Consider the following 25490-nt stretch of genomic DNA (forward strand, 5'->3'; position numbering starts at 1 on the left):
CACACACACACACACCCCCTGTGGTGTCAGCAGCAGCACTAGGAGGAGCGCACGCGCACCAGTCCATATACAGACAGCGCGCGCCGTGCGTCCCCGTCAGTCCGCTGCTGCCTGTGACAAGTGCTTCACTTCACACCAATGGGATAAAGAACAGGATGGATTACTGCTGCAGGGCCGTGTTCATCACTTTTATAGCACTCTGTGAGTACCTTTAGCTTCACTTTTAACCCGATCGTCCGTGCGTAATGGTAATGGTAACGGATGCCCAAACTTTCCTTTGCGTTATTTACTGACATGATTTCACTGGAAATGTTTTCTGAACTTTCTTCTATTATAAGTTCACGCTTCATATTTTCACAACAACGATCAAATAGAAACAGAATGCTTTTATTGTCACTGTTAACATGTAAGATGAGATTTTAAAAAAAAAAAGAAGCCAACTCCAGTAACAGTGTAAAAACAGTGTAAGAAATAAACAATATGTACAATATAAACATAGGACAAAAATAACAAATGGAGAGTATGTACATTTTGCATAATAAATAATGACAGTCAGTGTTTGGTGTATATGTGTATAGCACATTATCTACAGCATAAATACAGTTGAATGGTATTACAAAACAGTATTTAATAGTGGCTGAGGAGAGTCCAGGGGTATGACTGTGAGATCAGTGCATGTGAGAGTTCAGAGAGTTTTTAGGCTTTTGGAAAAAAGTTGTTTTTGAATCGGTTTGTTCTGGTCTTAATGCACCTGGAGCTAGGGTGGGGAGCAGTCTTTAGTGATGTTTTTAGCTCTGTTGAGGCAGCGGGAGGTGTAAATGTACATCAGAGAAAGGAGAGGCTTATCTCTGGTTTTCTAGGAGTGGTGTCACGCAGCACACGTCTATTTATTGTCTTTCCCTGTTACTGTTTTGTTGGAGCTGCTGTGTAGCTGCAGGTATACGCAGGCGTGGTGAGGGGGAAAAACAGTTTCCTGTGTCGAATGTTCATCTACATTCCTTTGCCTGCTGATTGAGAGCTGAGCTGTGCCTGTTCGGGCTTGTGGCTCAGACTCAGTAAAAAAAACCACCTCCTCAGAGAACTCAGAGCTGCACTTGAACATGAACTTGGGTTGTTTGGGAAATAAACCTAAATCCAGTTTTTTTGCATTCACCTTCTGAGTGGTTTGCCTGGAAGTCATGAGTCAGACTGAGGTGGTTTTGGATAAGGACATGATTCAAGCACAGAATCCCCTACTCCACTCAATATAGGAAGCTGGGGGAGTGGAACTGCTTCATCCACTAAATCATGCAAAGTCTCCCCCTCATGAACAATATTAGACTAAACCACAAGTGTCAAAGAGGAACATTAACACATGAAATCATTAAAAATATGGAATCTTATAATGTTTAGATTTAGTTAAAAATGATAGTCATACAAAATTTTACCAGCAACTACACGACAACAACAACAACAACAACAAACAAAATAAGAGAAAAATATACTGAATAATAAAAAGAACAGACATACAACAATAAAATACACAAAATGACATCAAAAACACACACACACACACACTAAGAGATAACAATACACAACATCACTACAAAATACACAAAAATAACAGCGAAACATACAAAATGACATAAGAAAAACACCAAAACACATAGGAGTATAATTCAAATAATACCAACAACACACGAAACCAACAACGAAAACACACAAAATAAAGAGAAAAATATACTGAATAATGTGAAGGACAGACAAACAACACTGAAATGACACCAAAAACATACAACATGATTAAAGACATGATCTTGATTAGAACAAGAACTGAAAATACAAAAGTCAGACTTGGTCCCGCTCCAGGAGGAAGATAATTAATGAAGTCTTTTCGTCATATATGTACAGGTACAGACACAAAATTTGTTCTCTGCATTTGACCCATCACTCATTCATGGGGGGCAGAGAGCAGCCACAGTGTAGCGCCCGGGGAGCAATTAGTGTTAAGGGATTTGCTACATCCCACAGTGATGGCACAGGTGAGATCCGAACCAGTGACTTACAAGCCCACTTCCTTAACCACTAAGCTACCACTGTCCACATGACCGGAAATGATAAAAAAAAAAAAATAAAAAAAAAAATCTATTCAGAGGACACTAAATATGGTTTCAGCACCTATTTACAAAATGAGATTCTTTAAAATGTGTTTCATTCCATCATTACGCTCTATAGTTGTTTTTTCATAGTATTCTGAGCAAAAGCTTGTGGTCGGAGTCAGACAAATGGGGTGCTTGAATTCAGAAGTAAGAGAAAAGGGTACTTCAGCCAAAAAAGTTTGAGAACCACTGCTTTAGAGCATCCAGAAAGTAAAAATGACAAATAAACCACAAGTCATTGTCTGAATTACCAAGTAATTCAGTTGTAGATATTTCAGCCCCTCAAAATCCACAAATTCAGTGAAACGCCATGCACAGTATTTGACAGGACTCAGTTTTTCCATCTTATATCACATGATGGAAATCTTTGATAATTTTTAAGAACTCTCAATTTTTCCAAATCCTGCAATTTTCCTTAAAATATTCTATAGAATATCTCCAAAAATAATGAAAAAATTGGTCACAAAGTTAAGGCAACGTGAATATCCTACAGAAACTGATATCTGTAACTTATTGTGTGTTACATAATTTACATATTTTCTATACAGTATATGGAAGTGCAAATTAGGGCACATTATTGGTGAAATTACTGCTTTTGTCTGTATTTGGGCCCTGAACTACATGAGTTTAACGTCTGTGGACTAAACAATCAGAGATATATCTATAGTCACATTATTAAATATCCTGCATCAGGTGCAGCTTTTGGGAACCATTGTGTCACTCTTTCACTCTGACTGCCATGTGTCTCATCTCTCAGCATCAAACAGAGTCCAGTATTCTCAGTCCTTTAACGTTGGCACAGCCGATGCCAAAATATTCAGTGGATCTGCAGCTGAGGAATTTGGATACACTGTCCAGCAAGCAAGCAACCATGAAGGCAAATGGTATGGATCCACTTCAACTCACTCTATTCCATTTTACAAACAATAGCAACTTGTTTAAAATAGGTCTACTAATGCTTTTGATTGATTTTTATTTCCTAAAATCCTGTAATTTGCACAATCTCAGGCTACAAAGTATGTCATAAGCATTGTAATTTCAAGATTTTTAAACAGATTCCAACAAAAGTTTACAACAATTTCTGAAAAAGTTTACAAAAAACAAAAAAGTTACCAAGGTTGACGAACAATTTGCAAAAAAAAAAGACATTTAGAAAATTTATGAAAACTTTGCACAAAGTTTGCATGGAATTTTGCATAAAGCTACAAAAAGTTTAAAAAAAAAACTGTATTAAAAAAGTTAACAGAAAGAAGACAGTTAATAAAAAAAAAATACAAAATGTATATTTTTAACTTTTAAGAGATGTCGCTAAAGGGCAGGGATCAATTATCAGCAGATAAAAATGACACGTTTGAGAAACAGTCGGTAATAGTAATTAAATAAATAAATCTATTTGAAAATATCTGGATTGAAATCTATTGAATGTCGTTCCTCTGATAAAACATCTATGTTGTACTGTGACAGGAAACCCACTCAAATAAAATGAATAGATAAATGCAAACACAGCCTAGAGAGAAGATGAACTCATCATCATTTTGGCATTTATCGTGTATTATTTTATGTTTTAAAAGTAAAAATGAGCAATAAATAAAAACCCATCCATTTGGTTGGCTAAAGTGTTTTAGCGTAAACTCAGGGAACATTCAATTAAAGACATCCAGTAATGTGTTTTCTGACCCGTTTGTTCTTTTCAGGGTCACGTTGGGTCTCCTACCTATCAATAAAAATATGACAAACCATAAACGACACAGCCTAAAAACAAAAGTAAATAAACAACAGATTAAAATACCACCATAAAATGCTTTTAAATGTTCTTTCATAAAAAGCCATAAACAAAAGGTTCATTTTCTTTCAACCATTATTAGAAAAAGTATAAAGGGTAAATATTGGATGTTTAGATTCATTTTATTCCAGTCTTTGATGAGTGGGAGAAACTGTGTTGGATGATGACTAACTTTCTGCATATATTTGTGGTTCTAGGCATATACCTCAGTTAAGTTACATAAAAGCCACAGACAGATTGTATGTTGTGTTTTTATTTGAACTTGTTGGCACATGGCATGTTAAAACCATTGTTTTGAGTGTAAAATATGCCAATAAAATATATGTCATACATAATGTTTTCATGAAGGTGTACACATTTACAGATTAGTTGTTTCTTCAGTCATAAAGAAAAAAATTGCAATATTCGCCTTATACTTTAACATTGGGATGTATCGTATCGTGACCCATGTATCGGGATATGAATCGTATCGCCAGATGGCAGGCAATACACACCCCTAATGAATACTGTTGGTGTTTCTTTATTGTTCGTCACAGATGTGTCCGGTTTGTAAATAAAGGCATGATGTGCTGCAAACATGTACAGAGTTATAGACACTGAAGGATTTCACTCAGTTACACTGAGGCTGTCACACACATCAGAGGCAAATTCACTGCAGCCACACTGTGATGTCACTTCCTGTTTTCAGGTAAACGTTTGGGAAAAAGGCCGAGAAACACTGTTATGCTAATGACTCTGTTGTCCTAGAATATTCAATGATGTTTGGCACGTTTTTCATCATCTAATATCGAACTTTTAAAAGTTGTGTTTGATATTCTTGTTGAACATCTTTAATATTTCATTAGTTCATCTCAGAAAGTCATTCTTAAATCTGAGACGCCATCTTTAGGAATTCATTGCAAACATGAACAAGAAGACAGTCATCAACATCCCCCGCCACATTGGTTCCCATTATAGTCCACAACCTTTTCCTAAATGTCCTAAATCTAACTTAGATGTAAAGAAAATATTATCACATCAGAATATAAAATTACTAACTATCTTAAACGTTTTCTAAGAAAAGCTGTCCCCTTTCAAGATACCTCAAACAGAGTAAAAAAACAGAACAAGGGCAATAACTCTGAAAAACATAATTGTGCACTTCTCATTTTCCAACTCCATCAAGGTATTGGTACCCTGAAGACACACATTAAATTTGGTTATCTTAAACAGTTTGTGAGAAAAGCTGTTAAACTCGGACGGATGGGGCTCAAACCTATATGCCCCTTCCACATTTTGTGGTGAGGGATAATAACTAACCTCACTATTCTACCAGCTATATGTGATGCGCTATATGCTATGTTAGCTACTTCAAGCTGTATTAGTGACACAGTTTCTTCCATTGTGATTCATCCATTTATAACTTTTAACAAACATTTCTGTATGTGTCTGGCACTGAGTCACTGTGTAAATAACAGTCTAGAGGTGTGCTGTGATTGTAAATGTGTAACTAAGGGTATTTTATAACTCGAGCAGCCAAAAGGTCACACTCAACAAATATAGAGGGAGATTTGTCTCTTTTTATGTCAATTTAAAAATAAAAAAAAAAATCACTTAAATCAGAAAGATATGTTTCCAATAAAGGAAAGATTCACTTTAATCAGAAAAAAAAAAAAAATTAATCAAAAAACTTTGCTTCAATAAAAAACACTTTTCTAATTAAATTAAATAAAAAAAGCACTTTAATCCAAAAAGGTAAATAAAAAATTCACTGTAATCTGAAAAAAATATTTTCAATAAAAAAAATTGTTTTCAAAGAAAGAAAGAACCAAAAAAAATACATTTTAACACTTTTTTCTTTGAATGAAAAGGTTTTTGATTAAGTAAAAAAAAAACAATTATTGAAAATATAAAGATTTTAAAAATGTCTAATTCTTGAATAATAATAAGCTATTGTGCTAACTTCGTAATATTGTTATGTTGTTTGCTGACACATTGATTAACATGTAATGTCCTGATTCAAATAAATAAATAAATAAAAAATTTAAATAATCTACCTCCATTAACCACAGGCCCTCTCAATACAGTAATGTAGAAGTACAGTATGACATCTTTGTTCATCTGCTGAAATGGAGTCCTGTTGTTGACAGGGTTGTAGATTCTAGTTGTGAGCATAATCTTGTAAAATCTTGCCTAAAATGACTTGCTTTCATTACTAAATGAATAATGTGACAAAAGGAATTGGATTTAACCTCCTAATAGTCATTTTCTTTCCTCTCCAGGCTTCTGGTTGGAGCTCCGTGGAGCGGCTTTGATCAAAACAGGAAGGGAGACGTTTACAAGTGTCCCGTCTCCGGATCCAGAAACAAATGTGACAAACTCAATTTTCAAGGTATGTTTGGGATTATTTTTTCTCCTTATGTTACCTCAACCATAAAATTATTCATCTGTGTAAGATGTTATAACACATGACGGGAACATGTTTCCCTGCCCTTTATAAGCTTAAACCTGCAGTGACCACTAAACAAGATAAACTCTCCCTCTTTAAAACCCATACACTGATAATAATGCAGGAAATGACTATGTGATCTTAATTATTAGGTTGATAATGAAGCTATTTTTTCCTCTTTTTTCACAGATTCTGTTAGCATCCCAAGTGTCAATAACATCATCAGCAACATGTCTCTGGGTTTGACTCTTACTCGGATACCTGCAGCCAATGATTTGATGGTGTGTATCTACGCATGCATTTACATAAAAATATATAAAAAGGTTTCAGAAGGTGGCGATAACGATGCTTGCAATCATGCCTCACAAACACACAAAATATGTTTTACTCACGCTCAACGATTCACAAACACAAAACTAATGCAATTTGTTTAGCAAATAAGAAACATACCCATCAAACAAATTCATCATATTTGTATTTGATATTTTGCCATTTCCTGTAAAGCGTCTTTGAGTTTTATTTAGAAAATTGCTATATAAAACAGACTTATTATTATTAGTTATTATTAAATTTTACACACCAAAAAAAATATTGTCTTCAATTACAAACAAAACCAGACATTTGTGTGTGAAATTGCAAGGTGGAAAATTAGTGGCAAAAGTGGAAAACTTTGTTTGATGGGTACATCTCTTATTTGCAAAACCAAATGCATTAGTTTGTAAAGGTTGTATTGTTCACGCACACAAGTAAAATAGCTATTTCTAAATAATAAATATATATTGTAATCAGACCTGGGTCACCATGCACTGTTATCAACAGACGGTGTTTCCTTTGACCATTTTTTTGCAGTTCCTGGTTATAAGCACTAATTTACTATTTATTTCCCTCTGAAATCAGTAAAGGCTTTAATTTAAGACCATAAATGTTGTTTTTTAAACATCTAGTCATGCTCTCCTGTAACATCTTCTGTGGTCATGTGCTACAGATGTGTGGGCCCCTATGGGGACAGCTGTGTGGCTCCCAGGACTTCTACCCAGGAATCTGTGCCAAACTGAACCCCTTGTTTCAACTTCAACCTGCCTTTGCTCCTGCCCTCCAGAGTAAGAAGTCTTTCATTTGAACGTTCTACCTCTAAACTGTACCCTCAGATCGTTTTTAATTGCTGTATTTTCACTGACATGTTTCACAATAATAAAGTGTTTATTTGTTCTGTTTTGTTGGTCATCATCGCAGCGTGTGGAGGGCCCATGGACATAGTGATTGTGTTGGACGGCTCAAACAGCATTTATCCTTGGGAACCAATGATTGAATTCCTGCAGAAATTATTACCATCACTGGAGATTGGGCCCAAAAATACACAGGTGAAACCTTGTGTTTGTTACAGAGAATGAATATATTTATAAATGTAACTTCTGAAGGAGTCAAGATGTTAAAACACGGATTGGGCAACTTTTATCACAGCGGGTGTCACAAAAATGTGATTATCTGGTCTGAGGGCCACATTATCAACAACATTCATCTCAGCATTTATACAGGTTACCAGTCTAAACATTATTATAATACAGGAAACAACAAAGGTTTGAGAGTCAATCTTTTGTGTATTTGTGTTGTGGTTTTATATACTTTTCTGTTATTTTTGTAGATGCCTTGTTGGGATAATTTTGTGCATTTTGTTGTCATTTTGTAAAATTCTGTTTTTGTGCATTTTTAGTCATCTTGTACAACTTTTGGTTGATTTTGTGTATTTCTGTTGTCATTTCAGATATTTTGTGTTATTTTTGATGTGGTGTTATACATGTTTCTGTTATATTTGTTGTCTTTTTGTGTATATTTCTGTAATTTAAATAGATAGAGGGATAGATGGATGTATAGATAGATAGATAGATAGATAGATAGATAGATAGATAGATAGATAGATAGATAGATAGATAGATAGATAGATAGATAGATAGATAGATAGATAGATAGATAGATAGATACTTTATTTGAGACTAAATGTCGACAAGAGAAACAACGCAAAAAAACAACAAAAACAGGCTAACAAATCATTACTTGTATACTCTGGGGGCCTCACAAAATCAGACCGAGGGCTGCAACTGGCCCCCCAGCCACCAGTTGCCTATGTCTCTATTATTATCCTGCTATTACTAAGTAACTAAAGCTAACAAAAAACTGTTTAACAATGTATTTGTGCATCCAGCCAAATTTAAAGTTATTCACTGTCAGTAATTCCTCAGCATTCTTATATTCTATCTTTCCTTTACTACAATCTACACATTTAATGACCTTTTGATATCGTTTGATATCCCAGGTCAGTGTCATTCAGTACGCCGTCGATTCCCAGTTTGAATTCAAACTCAGTGACTATAAAACCAAAGAAGAAGTCACTGCTGCTGCCGCCAACATCAAACAGAAGTATGGCCAGTCCACCAACACCTTCCACGCCATCCAGTACGCCAGGTTGGCGTCACACTACAACTAATGCATTACAAGTCGCCTAATCTTACCTCAAACAATCAGTGTACATGTACATAGATTTTGACTAATAAAGACTTTTCTCTTCCGTTAGTCAATGGGGTTTCCATTCAAAAAATGGCGCCCGACCAGGTGCTGCCAAAGTGATGGTGGTCGTCACTGACGGCGAGTCACATGACGAGTCTTTTAGAAATAACGTCATCGCCGAATGTGAAAAGCTGGGCATCACTCGCTTTGGTATAGCTGTAAGTACTTCATCAACTTTTAATACTCAACATATAAAGGAATACAAACCGATTTTTTTTACAATTTGAGCCCATTTTTACCATTTTTCTGCAACTACACCAAACTTGCCATATTTGAACCTATTTACATAATTTTGTCATGCCATATTTTTGCTCCTTTTAATGCATTTTTGCCACATTACTTCCATTTCTGCCACTTCTCCATCAAATTTCAAGCCTTTTTTGCACATATTTTCCACTTCAGAGACATTTGTGGCACTTATAAACCCTTTCCACCACTTTTCCCACTTAACCCTTTTTACCACTTTTTCTCTCCGTTTTTGCCCACTCTAATTTGCAACTTTTCCACCATTTTTGGTCCCTTTAAACCCATTTTATTTCTGATTAAAACAAGGATTCACATATTTAAGATGACTATAGGTACAGAAGTAATAATCTTTTTTTCAATAACTGGATTTGTGTGTGTAGTTTTTATTAGCATGCTTATATTCTTCCGTAGGTCTTGGGCTATTATATTCGAAATAACATCGACACTGAAAACCTAGTGAAAGAGATCAAGTCCATAGCCAGCCTCCCCACAGAGAAGTACTTCTTTAACGTGTCAGAGGAAGCAGCTCTCTCCACCATCGCTGGAACTCTGGGAAACCGTATCTTCAACATCGAAGGTACTCAACGCTTATTTTCCCCTCTGATTGTTGCACACCGGATTCATTTTTCATGCCACACATCTTTTCCTCGTGATTTACTTCCTGTTTTCTCGCTTACTGGTTTTATTTTGAAGGTACTGGTAAAGGAGGCGACAACTTTAAGATGGAAATGTCTCAGGTGGGATTCAGCGCTCACTACTCCGCCCGAAAGGTACCGAACACAATAAAACAAAACTAAAAATCATTTAACTTGAGTAAGAATGACGTGAAAAGCAATAATCATTGTCTCATGAAATAGGAATATCTTTTCAATTTTAAACTTGTTTTAGGTTAGTGTGTTGACATTTCTTTAATTCCTGCTGCTCCAGGATGTGATGATGCTCGGTGCCGTGGGGGCCTACGCCTGGAGCGGGACTGTTGTCCATCAAAGTGGCTCCAAAGTGGACATCCTGCCCTTCACAGCTTTTGAGGGAACTCTACAGGACAGGAACCACAGCTCCTTACTGGGTAGGATTTCACCGTTTTCTGTCCTTATTGTCTTTGCATGAAACATTAGAAAAATGGTGACATTGGACAAGACACAGTGATTTATAATTATATACATATATAAATATAAAAAACTTAAAGCTTTGGAATACTTTTCCTGTAATTTAGTTGCTTTTATGGGTACTTGCACTTTTTTGAGTATATTTGCACTACTGCACTATTATCTTATTATATTTTATTTTATTATTATTATTATCGTATCTTGTTATTGTTATCTTATTTTATTTAGTTTTGCACATATTAGCCTAACTACTGTTTATGTTTATGCTTATGCTTATTTTTTATTTTTTTTTCTAGATGATTGTTATTGTTTAATGTTTTCACTATTAGAGAGAGCACAGTTCAAGTCAAATTCCTCGTGTGTATAACATACATTACTTGGTCAATAAAGTTGATTCTGATTCTGATTTCTAAATCAGTCCTTTTACTTACTATGTTTTAGAAGAAGTAAATTAATTAGTTACATCTCTACAGCCACGCCTCTGTCAGTCTGCCCGAGGGCAGCTGTGGCTACATTGTAGCTTACCACCTCCGGTATGACTGTGTGAGTGACTGGTGTGAATGAATAATGGTTTCTGTAATGCGCCTTGAGTCTCCTTGAAGAAAGCGCTATATAAATCCAAGCCATTATTATTATTATTATTATTATTAAACCTCTGTTTAGATATGTCCTTGTTCCTCTCCTCCAGGTTACTCAGTCACCACTCTGAGCGATAAACCTACTGAATACTTTGTGGCCGGCGCCCCGCGCTCCAACCACTCTGGTCAAGTTATTGTTTACACCGTCAGCGCTCAGAAACAAACTGCCATCATTGATTCAGAAAGAGGCAAACAGGTGAGATATTTAGAGGAGAATGAAAGCCTTTTAAACAGACTGATGGGATGTTTGGCTCTTTGCTCTAGATCGGCTCCTACTTTGGGAGCGTCCTGTGCTCTGTGGACGTGGACAAGGACGGTGTGACGGACCTCCTGTTAGTGGGTGCCCCCATGTACATGAACGAGATGAAACGAGAGGAAGGCAGGGTCTATGTCTTCTCCGTCACTAAGGTAGAGACCACTTCTCTTTGATCTCTGTTTTAGGAATTATTTTTAAAAGATTTATATACATTAAATATCTTAAGATTAGTATTGGGCAACTTTCGTCTTAGCAGGGCCACAAAAATGTGCTTCTCTAAAGTCAAGGCCAATTTATCAACATTCATGTCATCATTTAGAATAATGACCAATCTGTGCAAGAATACATGAAAGAGCATAGAGTTTTGTTATTTTTGTTTTGTTTTATAGAGTCATTTTACGTGTTTTGTAATTTCCTACAATGCTGCAGACATTTTTGTGTATTTTTCATTTTTGTTTTGTGCATATGTGCTGTTGTTTTATATGGTTTTTGAGTCATTGTGTGTTTTTGCAGTCTTGTGCATTGCTGTAATTTATGCATTTATGTTTTGTGTTTTTTGGAGTGATTTTGTGTGTTTTGGGTTTTTTTTGTGTGTTTTGGTTGTTGTTTTGTGTGTTTTTGAAGTCATTTTGTGCGTTTGTTTTTTGTTGTCCTATTTTTTTGTATTTGGAGTTATTTTGTGTATTTGTTTTTGTGGCCACGCTAAATTAGACTGAGGGCCGCAAGATGAACAATATATCACAAAAGCCACAAAAAAGACCTCAAGACATTTTTCCTAGTCATGTTGTGTGTTTAAGGACTCATTTGGTCTATTTTTCATTTTGTGTGTTTTTGTTGTCAGTCTGTATGATCTTGGAGTCATTTTTTGTATTTCTCTGTCATTTTGTGCATATTGTTGTCAGTTTTGGAGTGACATTGTGTATTTTTGCTGTTATTTTGTGTGTTTGTTGGAGTAATTGTGCGTTTGTTTTTGTGGCCAAACTAAATTATTCTGAGAACCACACCAGTTGTCCACGCCTGTCTGAGATGTTGCAAGGATAGTAACTTATTGACTACTGTCCTTTAACATTTAGCTCATTTTAAAAAATAAGATGTGTGATGGGGGGGTCAGGAGGGGAAGTTCTATCGAGTGCGGAGGCCTTTTTTGATTTTTTTTTGATCATTCATTAACACTGGTATAAAACTGATTTTAAACCAACACTGGCTGAAGTATTCATTTATTTTTGCTATTTTGTTCTCTGTATATGATGTGGTAAATGTATATACATTTGGCTTTATGCCTTTGTATGAGGTAAGATGTTTCATTGTGGGGTGGCTCTATGCTTCAATGTTTTTCTAAAAAGTCAATAAATATATTAAACACAATCCTTCAAATTAATTTTCTATCTACTCTTTTAAAGGGAATCCTAAACGAACAGGGAATCCTCATCGGACCGAGTGAAAATGCACGTTTTGGAATGGCCATTTCTGTGGTGTCAGATCTGGACCTGGATGGTTTCAGTGATGTGGTTGTCGGAGCGCCATTAGAGGACAAAGGAAAGGGTGTCATTTACATCTACAATGGAGAGCAGAGAACCTTAAACAAACACTTCACACAGGTCAGTGGAAACCGGTGGACTCAGATGACCCACGTACTGTATGTGAAGCCTCCTATAATGTAGTTTCTATCCATTCCAGAGAATTCTTGGTTCTAAACTGGATCCTCAGCTGCAGTATTTTGGACGATCTCTGGACAGCTACAGAGACCTGAATGATGACACACTTCCTGACATCTCTGTAGGCGCCTACGGGAAAGTTGTTCAGCTCTGGTGTGTTCAAGTTCATCATCAGTCTACTTTAAGTGATCATTTTAGGTTTGTATGAATGAGCCGGTTTTGACTTGTTTGCAGGTCTCGCGGTGTCGCAGCTGTTACAGCCACTGCTACTTTCAGCCCAGATAAAATCAACATTTTTAACAAACCCTGTAACGTCAACGGGCGCGGGCTGTCGTGTTTCAGCACCCACCTCTGTTTCAAAGCTGTATTCAGACCAAAGACACCAGTTGGACCCATTGGTAAAGTAAACCTGCACCACACAGGCTAATGCCATGTTAGAATGGTCTGTTATTAACATTAATATAAATATTATTTTTATCAGCCAAAATGACTAAATTAGACATGGAACAAGAACTGAGACAGACGCACATGTTGGTCACTGGATTGTGAACATTGTCTAGTATAGAAAACTCACTGAATATCATCTTTGCCATATATTGGCAGATATCTGGACTATTTATTTTTAGTAAAAATTACAATCATACTAAGTATTACCGAGCAGCAACTCACAAAAAACAACAACAAAAACATACACACACTCGTGAAAAATACTTACTATTGCCAGCAACACAGAGAATGACAACAAAGACACACTAAATGAGAGCGAAACATACAAAACCACATAAACAACCACACGACACCAACAACACACACAAAGCGAATAATTAAAATATTAACAGCACAAAAAAACGACAACAAAAACACACAAAATAAAATAAAAATATACTGAATAATAAAAAGAACAGACAAACAACAACAAAGTACACAAAATTACACCAAAAATGATCTTGATTAGAACATGAACTGAAAATACAAAGGTCAGTCTTGATCCCATAAGGAGGGAGATGACCGGAAATGATAAAAACTATACTTCTGAGCAAAATGTGGTAGTCGGACAAAGGGGGTACTTGAATTCAAAATATTGAGAACCACTGCTTTAAAGCATTGCATCCATGATTTAATGTCCTGTAAATTTAGCTTTATACTGTATAAACTAGATTAAAGTTGGGTCGTGATGTTGAGCTGAAGTGAGGAATAAATGGAGTGTTGACTACCATAATAGCTTGAGTTGTGCAATTTGGTCCACTTAAAGGAAGACGGAGAAACAGATGTTTTTCTATTTCTCCTGCAGATGTGTCCTACACTTTGACTCTGGATGCCGACCTGCAGGCGTCACGTGTCACATCCAGAGGGATGTTTACGAAAAACAATGAACGATTCCTGACAGAAAAGGCTAAAATATCATCAAAGCCTCTGTGTCGAGACTACCAGGTTTACGTACAGGTAATGGGTGCTTATCCCCAAGTTTTATTCGTTTGGGTTTAAATTATAACTGAAAACTTATCACATGTTTGATGATTGTGACGTTTGCTTTGTTTAACAGGAAACTCCAGATTTTGTCAATTCGCTAAGTCTGAAAGTTGAACTCCAGCAGGAGAACCCGGACGTGAACCCCGTTCTTGACAGGGATTCCCCCAAGGCTTTGGAGTTTTTTGTAAGCACATGATACACATAGATGGGCAACTTTTATGAAGCGGGGTCCCCACAAATGTGATTGTTTGATCCAAGGGCCACATTATCAACATTCATTAAGAATAATGACCAATCTGAACTCTAATACAGGAAAGAACAAAGAGTTATGTGTGTTTATGAACTTTATATTGTCGTTTTGTACATTTTTGGTGTCCTTGTGTGTGTTTTGTTTTGTATATTTTTCATTGATTGTGTGTACTTTAATTCTCATATGGTTTGTTTTTGGAGTATTTTTGTTGTCCTTTTTATGTATATTGCGTTTGTAGATTTTTATGGTCCTATTGTTTATTTTTGTTGAATTATTTTTGTCCGTCTTTGTTTTGTATATTTTTCAGTGATTTTGTAGAATAATGTTGTCATTTTGTATGTTTTTTGAGTAATTTTTGTTGTGATTTTTTGTATTTTGCTTTCATTTTGTAGATTTGCACAGACCTTTTGTGTATTTTTGTTGCCATTTTGTGTTTTTGGAGTTATTTTGTGTGTGCATTTTTGTTTTGTATATTTTTCAGTTATTTTGTGTTATGTTGTTGTCTTGTGTGATTTTGGAGTCATTTTGTTGTCCTTTTTCATGTATTTTGGTTTAATTTCCTGTGTTTTTGTCGTAAGTTTGTGGATTTTTACGGTCCTTCTGTGTATTTTTGTTGAGTTATTTTTTGTACATCTTTGTTTTGTATATTTTTCAGTGATTTTGTGTAATAATGTCTTGTGTGTTTTTGGAGTAATTTCTTTGTCATTTTGTGTAAATCTGTAGATTTGTATAGTTTTGTGTATTTTTTGGAGTTATTTTGTGTATTTCTGTTGTTCTTTTGTATATTTTTCTGTTATTTTGTCCACTAACTTAAGGGGGCCACACACAATTAGAACAAGGGCCACATGTAGCCACACCAGTTACCCATGTCTGCAGTGTAAATCAGTTTGTGTTGTCTGAATGTTTCCTTCATCGTAGACTGAAGGGATTGAAGTGAATACAGTCCTCTAGGATGACACAGTGGGCCAGGGTGATGATTATCGTCCCGTTTCTCAACGTCTTGCAACTCCTGAGACTTAATCACTGTTATTTCCTGCCATAAAATTACAGATGATCATCTGTTACAGTCACATAAGGAGTTTCCTGTGTTGTAATTCTCACACCTCTGCCATCATACAACAGTTATCTGCTAAAACTTCATTGGATTTTCTTGTTTTAGATCCCGTTCACTAAAGACTGCGGCTCTGACGAAGTGTGTGTCAGTGATCTGGTGTTAAGTGTAAAAACAACAGCGGAGTCAACCAGGTGAGGATCAGAAGTACAAATCATCCTGGGAAAAATACAGAGTCATGATGTGGGACGAGCAATGTTACACAAATACTGTTTAGATGTGAGGGCTTCAGTGAATTCCTGGACAAGTTTAGACCACGCTCAGTTTTGTTCAACTATTTCACCACTTGTGAAACGAGGACGAGAAACACGCAAACCTGGAATATTGGATTGAAAGTAAAAGCTTTGTATTTCCAGTTGTAAGTTTGTGTTGTTTCACATAAAAACATTTATTTGTATGAAATAATAACTCCTCCCTTAAAAGGTTTTGTTACTTCCAGGTTTTGTGTAGTAATCTAGTTACTATGAATAACCTTAACCTAAAAACCTTAAATATTTGGCCAAGTTCTTTCTGATGTGATGGAGCTCCACGTTTAATGTGTCTTACCAGCAGGTCCTAGAGTACTGCCCCCAAAACAAAATGACTCCTAACACACACAAAATGACAGGAAAATACACAATAGGACACCAGAAACCATAGAAATTACCACAAAACAACAATAAAAATGCATAAAATTATTCTAAAAACACACAAAATAACAGATAAATACACAAAAGCGGATTTTAAAAAACCTAAACGACCACAAAAAGGCACAAAATAACATGAAAAATACAAAAAAGACCCCCAAAATACAAAAAAAAATTTTTTTAAAACAAAACATAACAACAAAAATGCACAAAATGATTTCAAAAACACACAAAATGAAACAAAAAAACACAACAGCAAATTTTTAAAAAACCCTAAACAACCACAAAAAGGCACAAAATAACATGAAAAATACACAAAATGATTTACAAAAAAACAAAAATGTACAAAATTACTTGAAAACCACAAAATGACATGCAGATAAATACACAAGAATAACAAAAACAAAACAAAAATAGACAAACCCTTTGTTGTTTCTTGTATTAATGCTCAGATTAGTCATTATTATCCTCATGCTAATGCAGCATTTACATCATGGATCAGCAGCAGTTCAATGCAGGGAAACTAGTCATATAACACAATGTCATTGACTGTTAAGTATACGTGTTGTTCTTTTGTGTATTTTTATGTTAATTTGTGTTTTTCTTGTAATGTTGTGTATTTTTGCTGTCATTTTGTGCGTTTACTTTTGGGGAATGCTAGTTTCTCATGTTTATACCAATTGCATCAGCAAATTTAACCAGAATTGTCTTTCTGGTAAAAATGTATTTGAATTAAAATGATCAAGATTGACATCTTATATCGCCATTTTGAGAAAAAAAATAATGAGATATGAATTTTGGTCCATATAGCAGCCCTAATATACGATATAAATCACCATAATTTTAATTCAAATGAAGTCTTACCAGAAAGATAAATTTGGGTTAAAGTTGTTGATACAAAATGCCATACAGGCACATTTATTAAAAAAACAGCTGCATAATATGTTATACTTTTGTGTTTTTCTACTCTAAGGGACAGCACGTGTGAGTGAGTTCTGTAATGTGTCTTATTTAGTGGTAGATCTGGGTTAGGACACCATTAGAAATCCATCAATTTTCATGTTGTTTTGAGAAGACAAGAAAGCAGTGAAAATGAGTATTTTAGTACAAAATGATCAAAAATATATATATACTGATATAGATATAGGTGATACTGTAATTTTATATATCGCCAAAATAGAAAACTCGATATATCTTGAATCTTGATATATTACCCAATCATCAATAAATATTGATTCATTCTAATATCATTAAATTCTTAAATTATTATTATTAATAAATTAAATAACCATTGCATAATCATCTCATAACCATTGTTCAATGATTGCATACGTTACAACATTGACACATTTAGCTCTCATTAGCCACCTCATACAAGTAAATGGCAATCGTTAGCATTAGCCACCCAATGAAAGTGGAAGGCAAACGTTAGCATAGCATGAGAAGACTCACCAATTCCTTGTTAAATCTCACGCACAGCGGGATTAAACGGCTCCTACTCCTGAGATAGAGGAGGTCTGAAGGTGCACAATGTATAATGTACTCGTTAGAATGTGTGTCAATCCATAGAAAAGTAGAGATAGATGTTTATAGCGGTTAACTTGTTGCTCTAACAGACAACAGGCTCAGCTGTTTGGAACTGGCGCTCAAGCTTCGTGATTGGCCGAACATAATCTCGCGATATTTGTGTCACATGACCAGAGATAACGCTACTACTCAATCTTAATGTATATATATATATACATTATACATTTAGATTTTATAATGGCTACATCATGATTTTATATGTTTATATTTTTATCAGGGCTACACTAACATGAACGTTGACACATGCAGGATTTGTATGGAGGTAGATTTGTGTCTTTATTTTCAATAAAAAAACACCAATTCAATAAAAAAATAAATAAATAAAAAAAAAAAAAAGTGTTCAAATTAGATTATTTGGGTCTCTAATTTTTTTCGCATTTGAACACTTTTTTTTCTTTGATTGACAATATTTATTTTTGATTGAAAAGTTTTTTGAAAGGAATAATACAGACACAAATTTACCTCCATAGATGTGAACTCTGCTCTACCTTATTCAGAGGTGTAAAGAGTACTAATACATCTACTCAAGTAGAAGTACTGTTACTTGATTGAAATTGAACTCGAGTACAAGTAGAAGCAAGTCATACAAAAAATACTCAAGTACAAGTAGAAAGTAGCTGAATTAAATAGTATTCAAAGTCAAAGTTACTATAGTTACTTTCAACCAAACACGTTTATTTTTGGTAATAAATCTTGCCACGGTTCCCTTGCGTACAGTAAATAGCTCATGTACGAACTTAAAAAGTAAGAGACCAAATCTTGCACAATTGGAACTTAATTTAACTCCCACAAAAGCTTATGTATAGAATAAAAGATTTGTCAAAATGTACAATTTTTAAATAAAAGAACACCAATAAAGTCAATGCAAATTAAGAATAATTCTCAGGCTCTAAGCATTGCTACATTTATGAACTCCAAAACTGATAAAATAACTGTCATTCAATGCTGTTTTGGCACCGAACATTACATTGAATCTGATTGATCGGCTATGATGTGATGCATTTGATTCGTGTCTGGTTATTTAATTTTTTTTTTTTTGTTTCACAAAGTTCGTTGATCATTTTAAAACAAAAAAAAAATATAATTTACACAGTAACGATTGGGTGTAGAAATGTAACAAATTACTTCTTTTAAAACTTACTTAAGTGAAGTAAAATGACTGATTTAGAAATATACTCTAAAAAGTATCCATAAAAGCAACTCAAGTACAGTAACGTGAGTACTTGTAATCCATTATTTTCACCTCTGACCTTATTTTTGGGCCATTTTTGTTGACAAACGTGTTCATAACAAGAGCATTTATCAGTCTTTTCTCTTTCATATCTGTGCGTACGTGTACTTTTTCATCAGAGCTTCTTTAACTGCGATGATTTCATTTCTACACATGGTTTTTATGCATTTTCGTCCCAGTTCTGCTCCAGTGCTGGTCAGCGCCAACAGTCGAGAACTTTCATTTGAGGTGGTTGTGAAGAACAAAAAGGAGAACGCATACAACACTCACGTCTTGGTCACTTACTCCAACAACCTCTACTACTCCTCCATCTTTCCCCCTGTGAGTGTTCTACTCATGTTCCTACAATTACACTTCAAAAACTTTAGATGATTAAAGCTAAAAACTGATTTATTGTGCCGCAAGCTAATGTTTTTGTCTGTTTTTCCCTCTGAAATTCACAGACAGATGAAGTGAAATGCACATCAACACAAACAGAAGTCATCACCTGCCAAGTGGGATACCCAGCATTAAAAAAGGACCAAGAGGTACCAACATAAAATTGTTTTATTGGCTGTTTTCACTTCTGTTTTCACTTCCTTAATGGAATTCTGTGTCCGTTTACAGATGAAATTTCAGATCAATTTTGATTACAATCTGGAGCAGCTACTGAACCGAGCCGAGCTCAAGTTTGAGGCCAAGAGGTAAACAGTAAACATCATATTTACCTGATAAAGATATTATTGGCCCCTGATAACATGAGCTTTACTTTTTTTTCTCAGTGACGGTAAAGAAGAAAGACCTGCAGACAATAAAGTGAGCCTATCCATTCCTGTGAAATACGATGCAGGGATTGTTTTTTCCAGGTGAGGTCACTTCATTTTTCCCCTTAATAAGTAAACAATTGAAAAGGTAACATTTTAATGACTATAATATCCAAGAATATTAAACCCGAAAAACTTTTTTTGTTCATATTTTAGTGGGAACATTAAGTTTTGATTATTAAGGGTCCAGATTGATCACGCTGCTTTTATTTTTCTATTGATCATTTCTATCCTAATTTTCCACAAAAAAGGGAAAATTATGTGAATTAAAAAACAACGTTAATGCTCATCACTAGGGTTATTTTAAGGCAAGTTTTGATTTATTTTTAGCAGTATTATTTTGGTCATAGTCTTTTTGTTTAGATTTTAGTCGACTAGATCAATAACATAGCCTAAATCAGTGATTCTCAACTGGTGGGTTGGGACCCAAAAGTGGGTCGCGGACAGCTGGTCAAAAATAAATACTTAATACCTCTCAAATTGTCTTTTATTTTGAAAGACATGCTGTGAAATGCATGTTACACAGGAACATTTATAGATTTATGTTTTTTTTTTTTAAAAGATCATATATGTGTTTTCAACAGCTATTTTTTGAAAACTAAATTTGGTTGGTTGAATTTAAAAAAAAAAAAAAAAAGTGGGTTGCGATTTAATGACCGTGGCAAAATGTGGGTCCCAGGGTGAGACCAGTTGAGAACCCCTAATGACAACAAAGATTCACAAAATGACTTGGAAAAACACACAAAATGATACAAAAATACAAAAACTCCCAAAAATTCCAAAAGAATAACTGATTGGATTTCGTCCCATGTGAACATTACAGTTTCATTTCTATTAGTTAACAAAAATATCAATTTATTTTCATACAGCTTTTGTTCGCATGTATTTTTGAATAAATCGTAGTCTAATTATTGTCACTTTAAAAAAATGTAGCCGTAAAACTATGACGAAAATTTGAATCAGCAAAATTAACGCTGCATCTGCGTTATCATCACTATAGTATGAATACATTACGTCTGCAGATGTTTGAAATTAAAATGATACTTTTTAGTCATGCATTTGAAAACAATGTACAGTGTATTTTCAGTTTCTAAGTTAAGACAAATTGATTTGTTACGCCTGTAGCTTTAATAATCCACCATACAATAACACTTTAATTCCCAGCCGACTAAATGCTGGTATGTGTTTTCCAGACAGTGGAATATTAACTTCTACGTGGCAGATGTTGCCAATCCAGTTGTGACAGCGGTGAAAACACTGGATGACATCGGCCCAGAGTTTAACTTCACAGTGAAGGTGCAGGGATTCACTCTATTCCATGATTCCTTTATTCCTATATATATATATATATATATATACCTGTATATATATATATATATATATATATATATATATATATATATATATATATACTGTATATATATATATATATATATATATATATATATATATACTGTATATATATATATATATATATATATATATATTCATTTCTAATGCATGTGTCCAGATCTCTACAGGTTTCTTTCCTGTCAGCCTCCTGTATTTGACCATCGGGCTGCCAATGACCACTAAAGGTGGAAATAAGCTTCTCTACATCACCAGTGTGGACGCACAACCTGTAAGTTACCATTACTACACACAACGTCGTTTTCAAACCCCTGAAGTCAATTTATGTGTAAGTTGCTCTAAATAAAGAGGCCAAATAGCGAAATAATTCATGCTTCTCCACCCATAGGGAAACTCCATCAGCTGTGACTCGGGCCGACTTGTTGATCCTTTGAAGATCGATGGAAAGAGTCACAAAGTGTCCTTTAGTGAGGAGAGTCTCAGAGGAATGGAGAGCCTGGTCAGTCTCTCACACTTTCATCTTAAATCACATTTTTACCTCCGTTAAGAAGCTCATATCTTCACAAGTGTTTATGTACGTCTAAAGTACGGATTTTGGCAAAATTTTTACCAAAGATAGACCTTAACCAGGGGTGTCAAAGTTATTTTAGTTCAGCGGCCAAATACGGAGCAGTTTGAAGGCCACAGATTCTACCCCCTAGTTGGCACAAATTCAAAATTACATGAAAGAAACTGACAATATCCAAGCAATAAGTGACAGATATCAGTCCCAACTGTATCTTCACTTTAAATGTCCTAGATTTGTGACCAATTTCTATTTAGGGAAAATGTTATGTAATAATCTGAGGAAAATTAAAAGATTTTGTAAGAAATTTGAGGGTTTTTTTTTTTTTTTTTTTCTTTTAACAGTTTAACATTCAAATTGACTGCAATAATGAAATATAAGCACTGGGGGGGAAACCATGAGCCCCTTCAAATATGGTTAAGTTTTGTTTACAGTTTACAGTTTGACACGTCTTACACCCTGGAAGATTTCATCATATTTTGGAAGATATCTGGATCATAATTCTGATTCTGGATCAGCTTAAAAAATAATGAAAATCCCTCTTTTGCATTTTTGGCAAAATTTTAAAAATTCACATCTCGGTTCGTGAATAATAACAAATTAATTCGAAACTTTTCTACTTCGGCTCCATCTTTGCATTCTTCTACAGGACTCCAACTCCCACAGTTCAATGCATGAAAGTCACATGACCATTCCGTAACAAATGTGAGAAATGGTCTCTACTCTCAACAGCAGCATTTTCTATACGTTCGATAGTTTTAAAAATGTGCGTCATGTTGTTAAGCAGAAGTAAATGTTGCTGAATGTATTTTTGTGTATAAAAGGGAAAATGTATGTTATTATATCTGTATTTGTATATCCTATAAGTGACAGTGGCAGGTGCATGGTGTAATGTATTATATTTGCTAAGGTTTGTTCATGTATTCTTTGTGTTTTTGTTTGTTTGTTTGTTTGTTTGTTTGTTTTTTCCAGGACTGCAAAAGTGCAAAATGTGAGAATTTAAAATGCATCCTAAAAGACACTGAGGTGAACACTGACTACTACGTAAAGGTTAAAACCAGGATCTGGAGCGGCACATTTCTCACGGTAAAGCATTGCTATGAGTTTTCTCTTTTTACTCATGTTTAAAATGTCTCCCATTCATGATTTTTTCCTCCTCAGGCCTCGTATCAGAGCATCGAGCTCACCAGCAGCCTGGATGTGGAGAGCTCTGACCCTCAGCTCATTGTTATTGGTCTCAATCATTTGCCAGTAAGAGCACAGATTAATGCTGACTGTTTGATTTGGATTCTTGTGGATGTTTTTGTGTGGCTCTAAAAAAGAGATGAACAACTTTTATCACAACAGGGGCCACAAAAATATGATTGTCTGATCTGAGGGTCACATTATCAACATTAATGTCACCAATCTGAGCATTAACACAGGAAAGAAAAAAAGCTTTTTGTAGTCTTGCTGTATATATATTTTTTTTTATCTTTTTTTATATATTTTAGTGTATTGTTGTAGTTTCTGGAGTCATTTTTGTGTATTTTTCAATTTACAACAACTTTCAATTCTATCTTTTTTGTAAAGCGCCAAACACAACAAGTCATCTGAGGGCACTTATAACTAAATATAGATTTATGTTTTAATGAAAAATAATCCACATATCTCATTCTTTGGAGACTCTTTGCTGTACTGTGAATTAAAAATGAGTTTTTTATGCAGAAGTCAGTAGAGTTTGCTCTTGTTTGTACCATTTGTTACTTTTTTCTAAACTTTTCCTGTTATGCGCCAAACTCATGGAATGACATACGACATCCTCTGAAGATGGAGGCACTTCGTTCTCTCATAGATTTTAGAATCGAAAACATTGCGTTTTTCATCACAAGTGTTTTAAAGGAACTGTTCTCATGATTTCTTTGGTGCTTTGTTTTGTTTGAAACGTATTTGGCAATTTGAAAAAATTGGCTAAAATGACAACCTGTATCTGGATTTGTTGACAAGTTTGTTCTTTTTACTAATTACACTGAAAGTAATAATGCAGGAAAAACAGAAGACTGACCTTGACCTTAAATATGACCTTGAGCGAAGGTCAAGGTCACACATTGAATGGAAATGTCTGAGGATTGTATCTCAATTTGTGGCCAAGTTATAAAAGAAAAAAAGAATGTTGTAGTTTTTTTTGTGACGTCATAAACTTTGACCCCTACCAATCTTTTTACTGGTCGGTCATACAGCTTCGGTCCAATGAAATAAAATACTCCACTTGAAATGAGCTTTTCATAAATGTAAGCAACAAACTTGTACAATAAATATTTGTAGAGATATGGAAAACTTTGGTTTTTGACACTTGACGCAACCTTGACATTGACGTTGACCAGAAGTCAGAAGAGTTTGCTCTTGTTTGTACCATTTTATACTTTTTTCTAAACTTTTATGCGCCAAACTCATGGAATGACATACGACATCCTCTGAAGATGGAGGCACTTTGTTCTCTTACAGATTTTAGAACAGAAAACATTGCGTTTTTCATCGCAAGCGTTTTAAAGGAACTGTTCTTATGATTTCTTTGGTGCTTTGTTTTGTAATTCAACAGCATTGCAAATGATAGTATCATCAATGTCCAAAATAATGGATAGAAGACATTTTATTTCATGTTTTATAATGATTTATTTTGATATACATCCATCTGACATTGATGTGTCTGTTGCTCAGGTGGTGCTGACAGTCAGTAAGCCTGGGGAGAAAGGTGACGTCCCAGTGGGTGTGATCGTTGGGAGTGTCATCGCTGGTCTGCTGCTGCTGGCCCTGACCGTCGGGCTGTTGTGGAAGGTACGTTTCTGTCTGAGCAGGGTTGGGGTCAATTACATTTTTCAGTTACAATTACATTTTCAATTACTGTTCAATTAAAATAAAATTATGATTATTATGAGAAAGTCACAAGTTCCCCATGTCTGGATTATCTATTAAAGATGTATTTTCTGGAGTCTTGAGTTATTTTGTGTGTATGTTAGTGTGGTTAAGTAAATGTGTAATCACTAATATTCTAACTGTGACTTGGAACTGTTTACTTTTCAGTTTGGATTTTTCAAAAGAAAATACCAGCAGCTTCAGAGGGAGGCAGATGAAGACGCACAGAGCAGAGATCTAGCTGATGACGTGCTGTGAAGTGATACTGTTGTCACTACTTACACATCCGTGACTGAAAGATGTGATTCAAAATGGTTTGTAAATAGTTGGGATTCACTCCACTGCTGTTGTCCTATTTCTTACTTTGTGAATAGTAAAGAGTATTTATTATGCACTGACTTAGAATTCAAATGCACTGTTAAGTCATTTCTTCTCTGCATGACCTTTTATTTTGACAGTTTTCTTGTTTTTTTTTTGTTTTGTGTTTTTTTTACAATGATCCTGAGAAAGTATATTTTTTAATGTCAAACCTCATTGTTGTGATTGCACAACTTTGATTTGTTTTCTTATTGTGATCAGGAACTTGTTTGTTTTAAATACTATTCTATTCTTTTAGCAGCTCAGGGGAGGGTAGAAAAAAGCACAAATGTTTGCGTAAATAATTTTTATTGCGTGTCTATTGTAAATAATGTGAATTACACTTCTTGTTTTTTTTTTTCTAAAACAAAGAACTTCTATTTGGAATAAGAATTCCTGCTGGATAAAATAAAAGATATTTCTTGAAAAAATAAAA

At 34.8% G+C, this 25490-nt stretch overlaps 1 protein-coding gene across 2 annotated transcripts; it reads left to right on the forward strand.

The window, feature by feature from the left end:
• The first annotated feature begins 10 nt into the window (after positions 1–10).
• itga2.2 (integrin, alpha 2 (CD49B, alpha 2 subunit of VLA-2 receptor), tandem duplicate 2) lies at positions 11–25490 on the forward strand. Of its 2 annotated transcripts, none has more exons than XM_028458625.1 (30): positions 11–201; positions 2896–3022; positions 6183–6292; positions 6539–6630; positions 7335–7449; positions 7583–7710; positions 8661–8809; positions 8919–9069; positions 9569–9734; positions 9851–9927; positions 10085–10223; positions 10952–11097; positions 11166–11309; positions 12558–12755; positions 12835–12965; positions 13047–13210; positions 14104–14255; positions 14356–14466; positions 15692–15777; positions 19267–19408; positions 19531–19614; positions 19694–19770; positions 19849–19932; positions 21084–21253; positions 21366–21511; positions 21629–21739; positions 22778–22891; positions 22967–23056; positions 24503–24619; positions 24866–25490. In XM_028458625.1, the coding sequence occupies exons 1-30, from the start codon at positions 156–158 to the stop codon at positions 24953–24955; spliced, it is 3657 nt and encodes a 1218-aa protein (XP_028314426.1). In that variant the 5' UTR covers positions 11–155; the 3' UTR covers positions 24956–25490. The 2 variants fall into 2 exon arrangements, with proteins under 2 accessions (XP_028314426.1, XP_028314428.1); XM_028458627.1 differs by having other exon boundaries at positions 21084–21186; positions 21401–21511.

The sequence above is a fragment of the Gouania willdenowi genome, chromosome 9 (assembly GCF_900634775.1).
Source record: "Gouania willdenowi chromosome 9, fGouWil2.1, whole genome shotgun sequence".
NCBI classification, from domain to species: domain Eukaryota; kingdom Metazoa; phylum Chordata; class Actinopteri; order Blenniiformes; family Gobiesocidae; genus Gouania; species Gouania willdenowi.

Excerpts from the sequence above, each read along its gene's own strand:
- itga2.2 (XM_028458625.1), top strand. The coding sequence starts at position 156 with ATGGATTACTGCTGCAGGGCCGTGTTCATCACTTTTATAGCACTCT. Across the intron at positions 19,771-19,848 it reads CTCAAGTTTGAGGCCAAGAG|TGACGGTAAAGAAGAAAGAC; the intron begins GTAAACAGTAAA and ends TTTTTTTCTCAG. Across the intron at positions 23,057-24,502 it reads TTGGTCTCAATCATTTGCCA|GTGGTGCTGACAGTCAGTAA; the intron begins GTAAGAGCACAG and ends TCTGTTGCTCAG.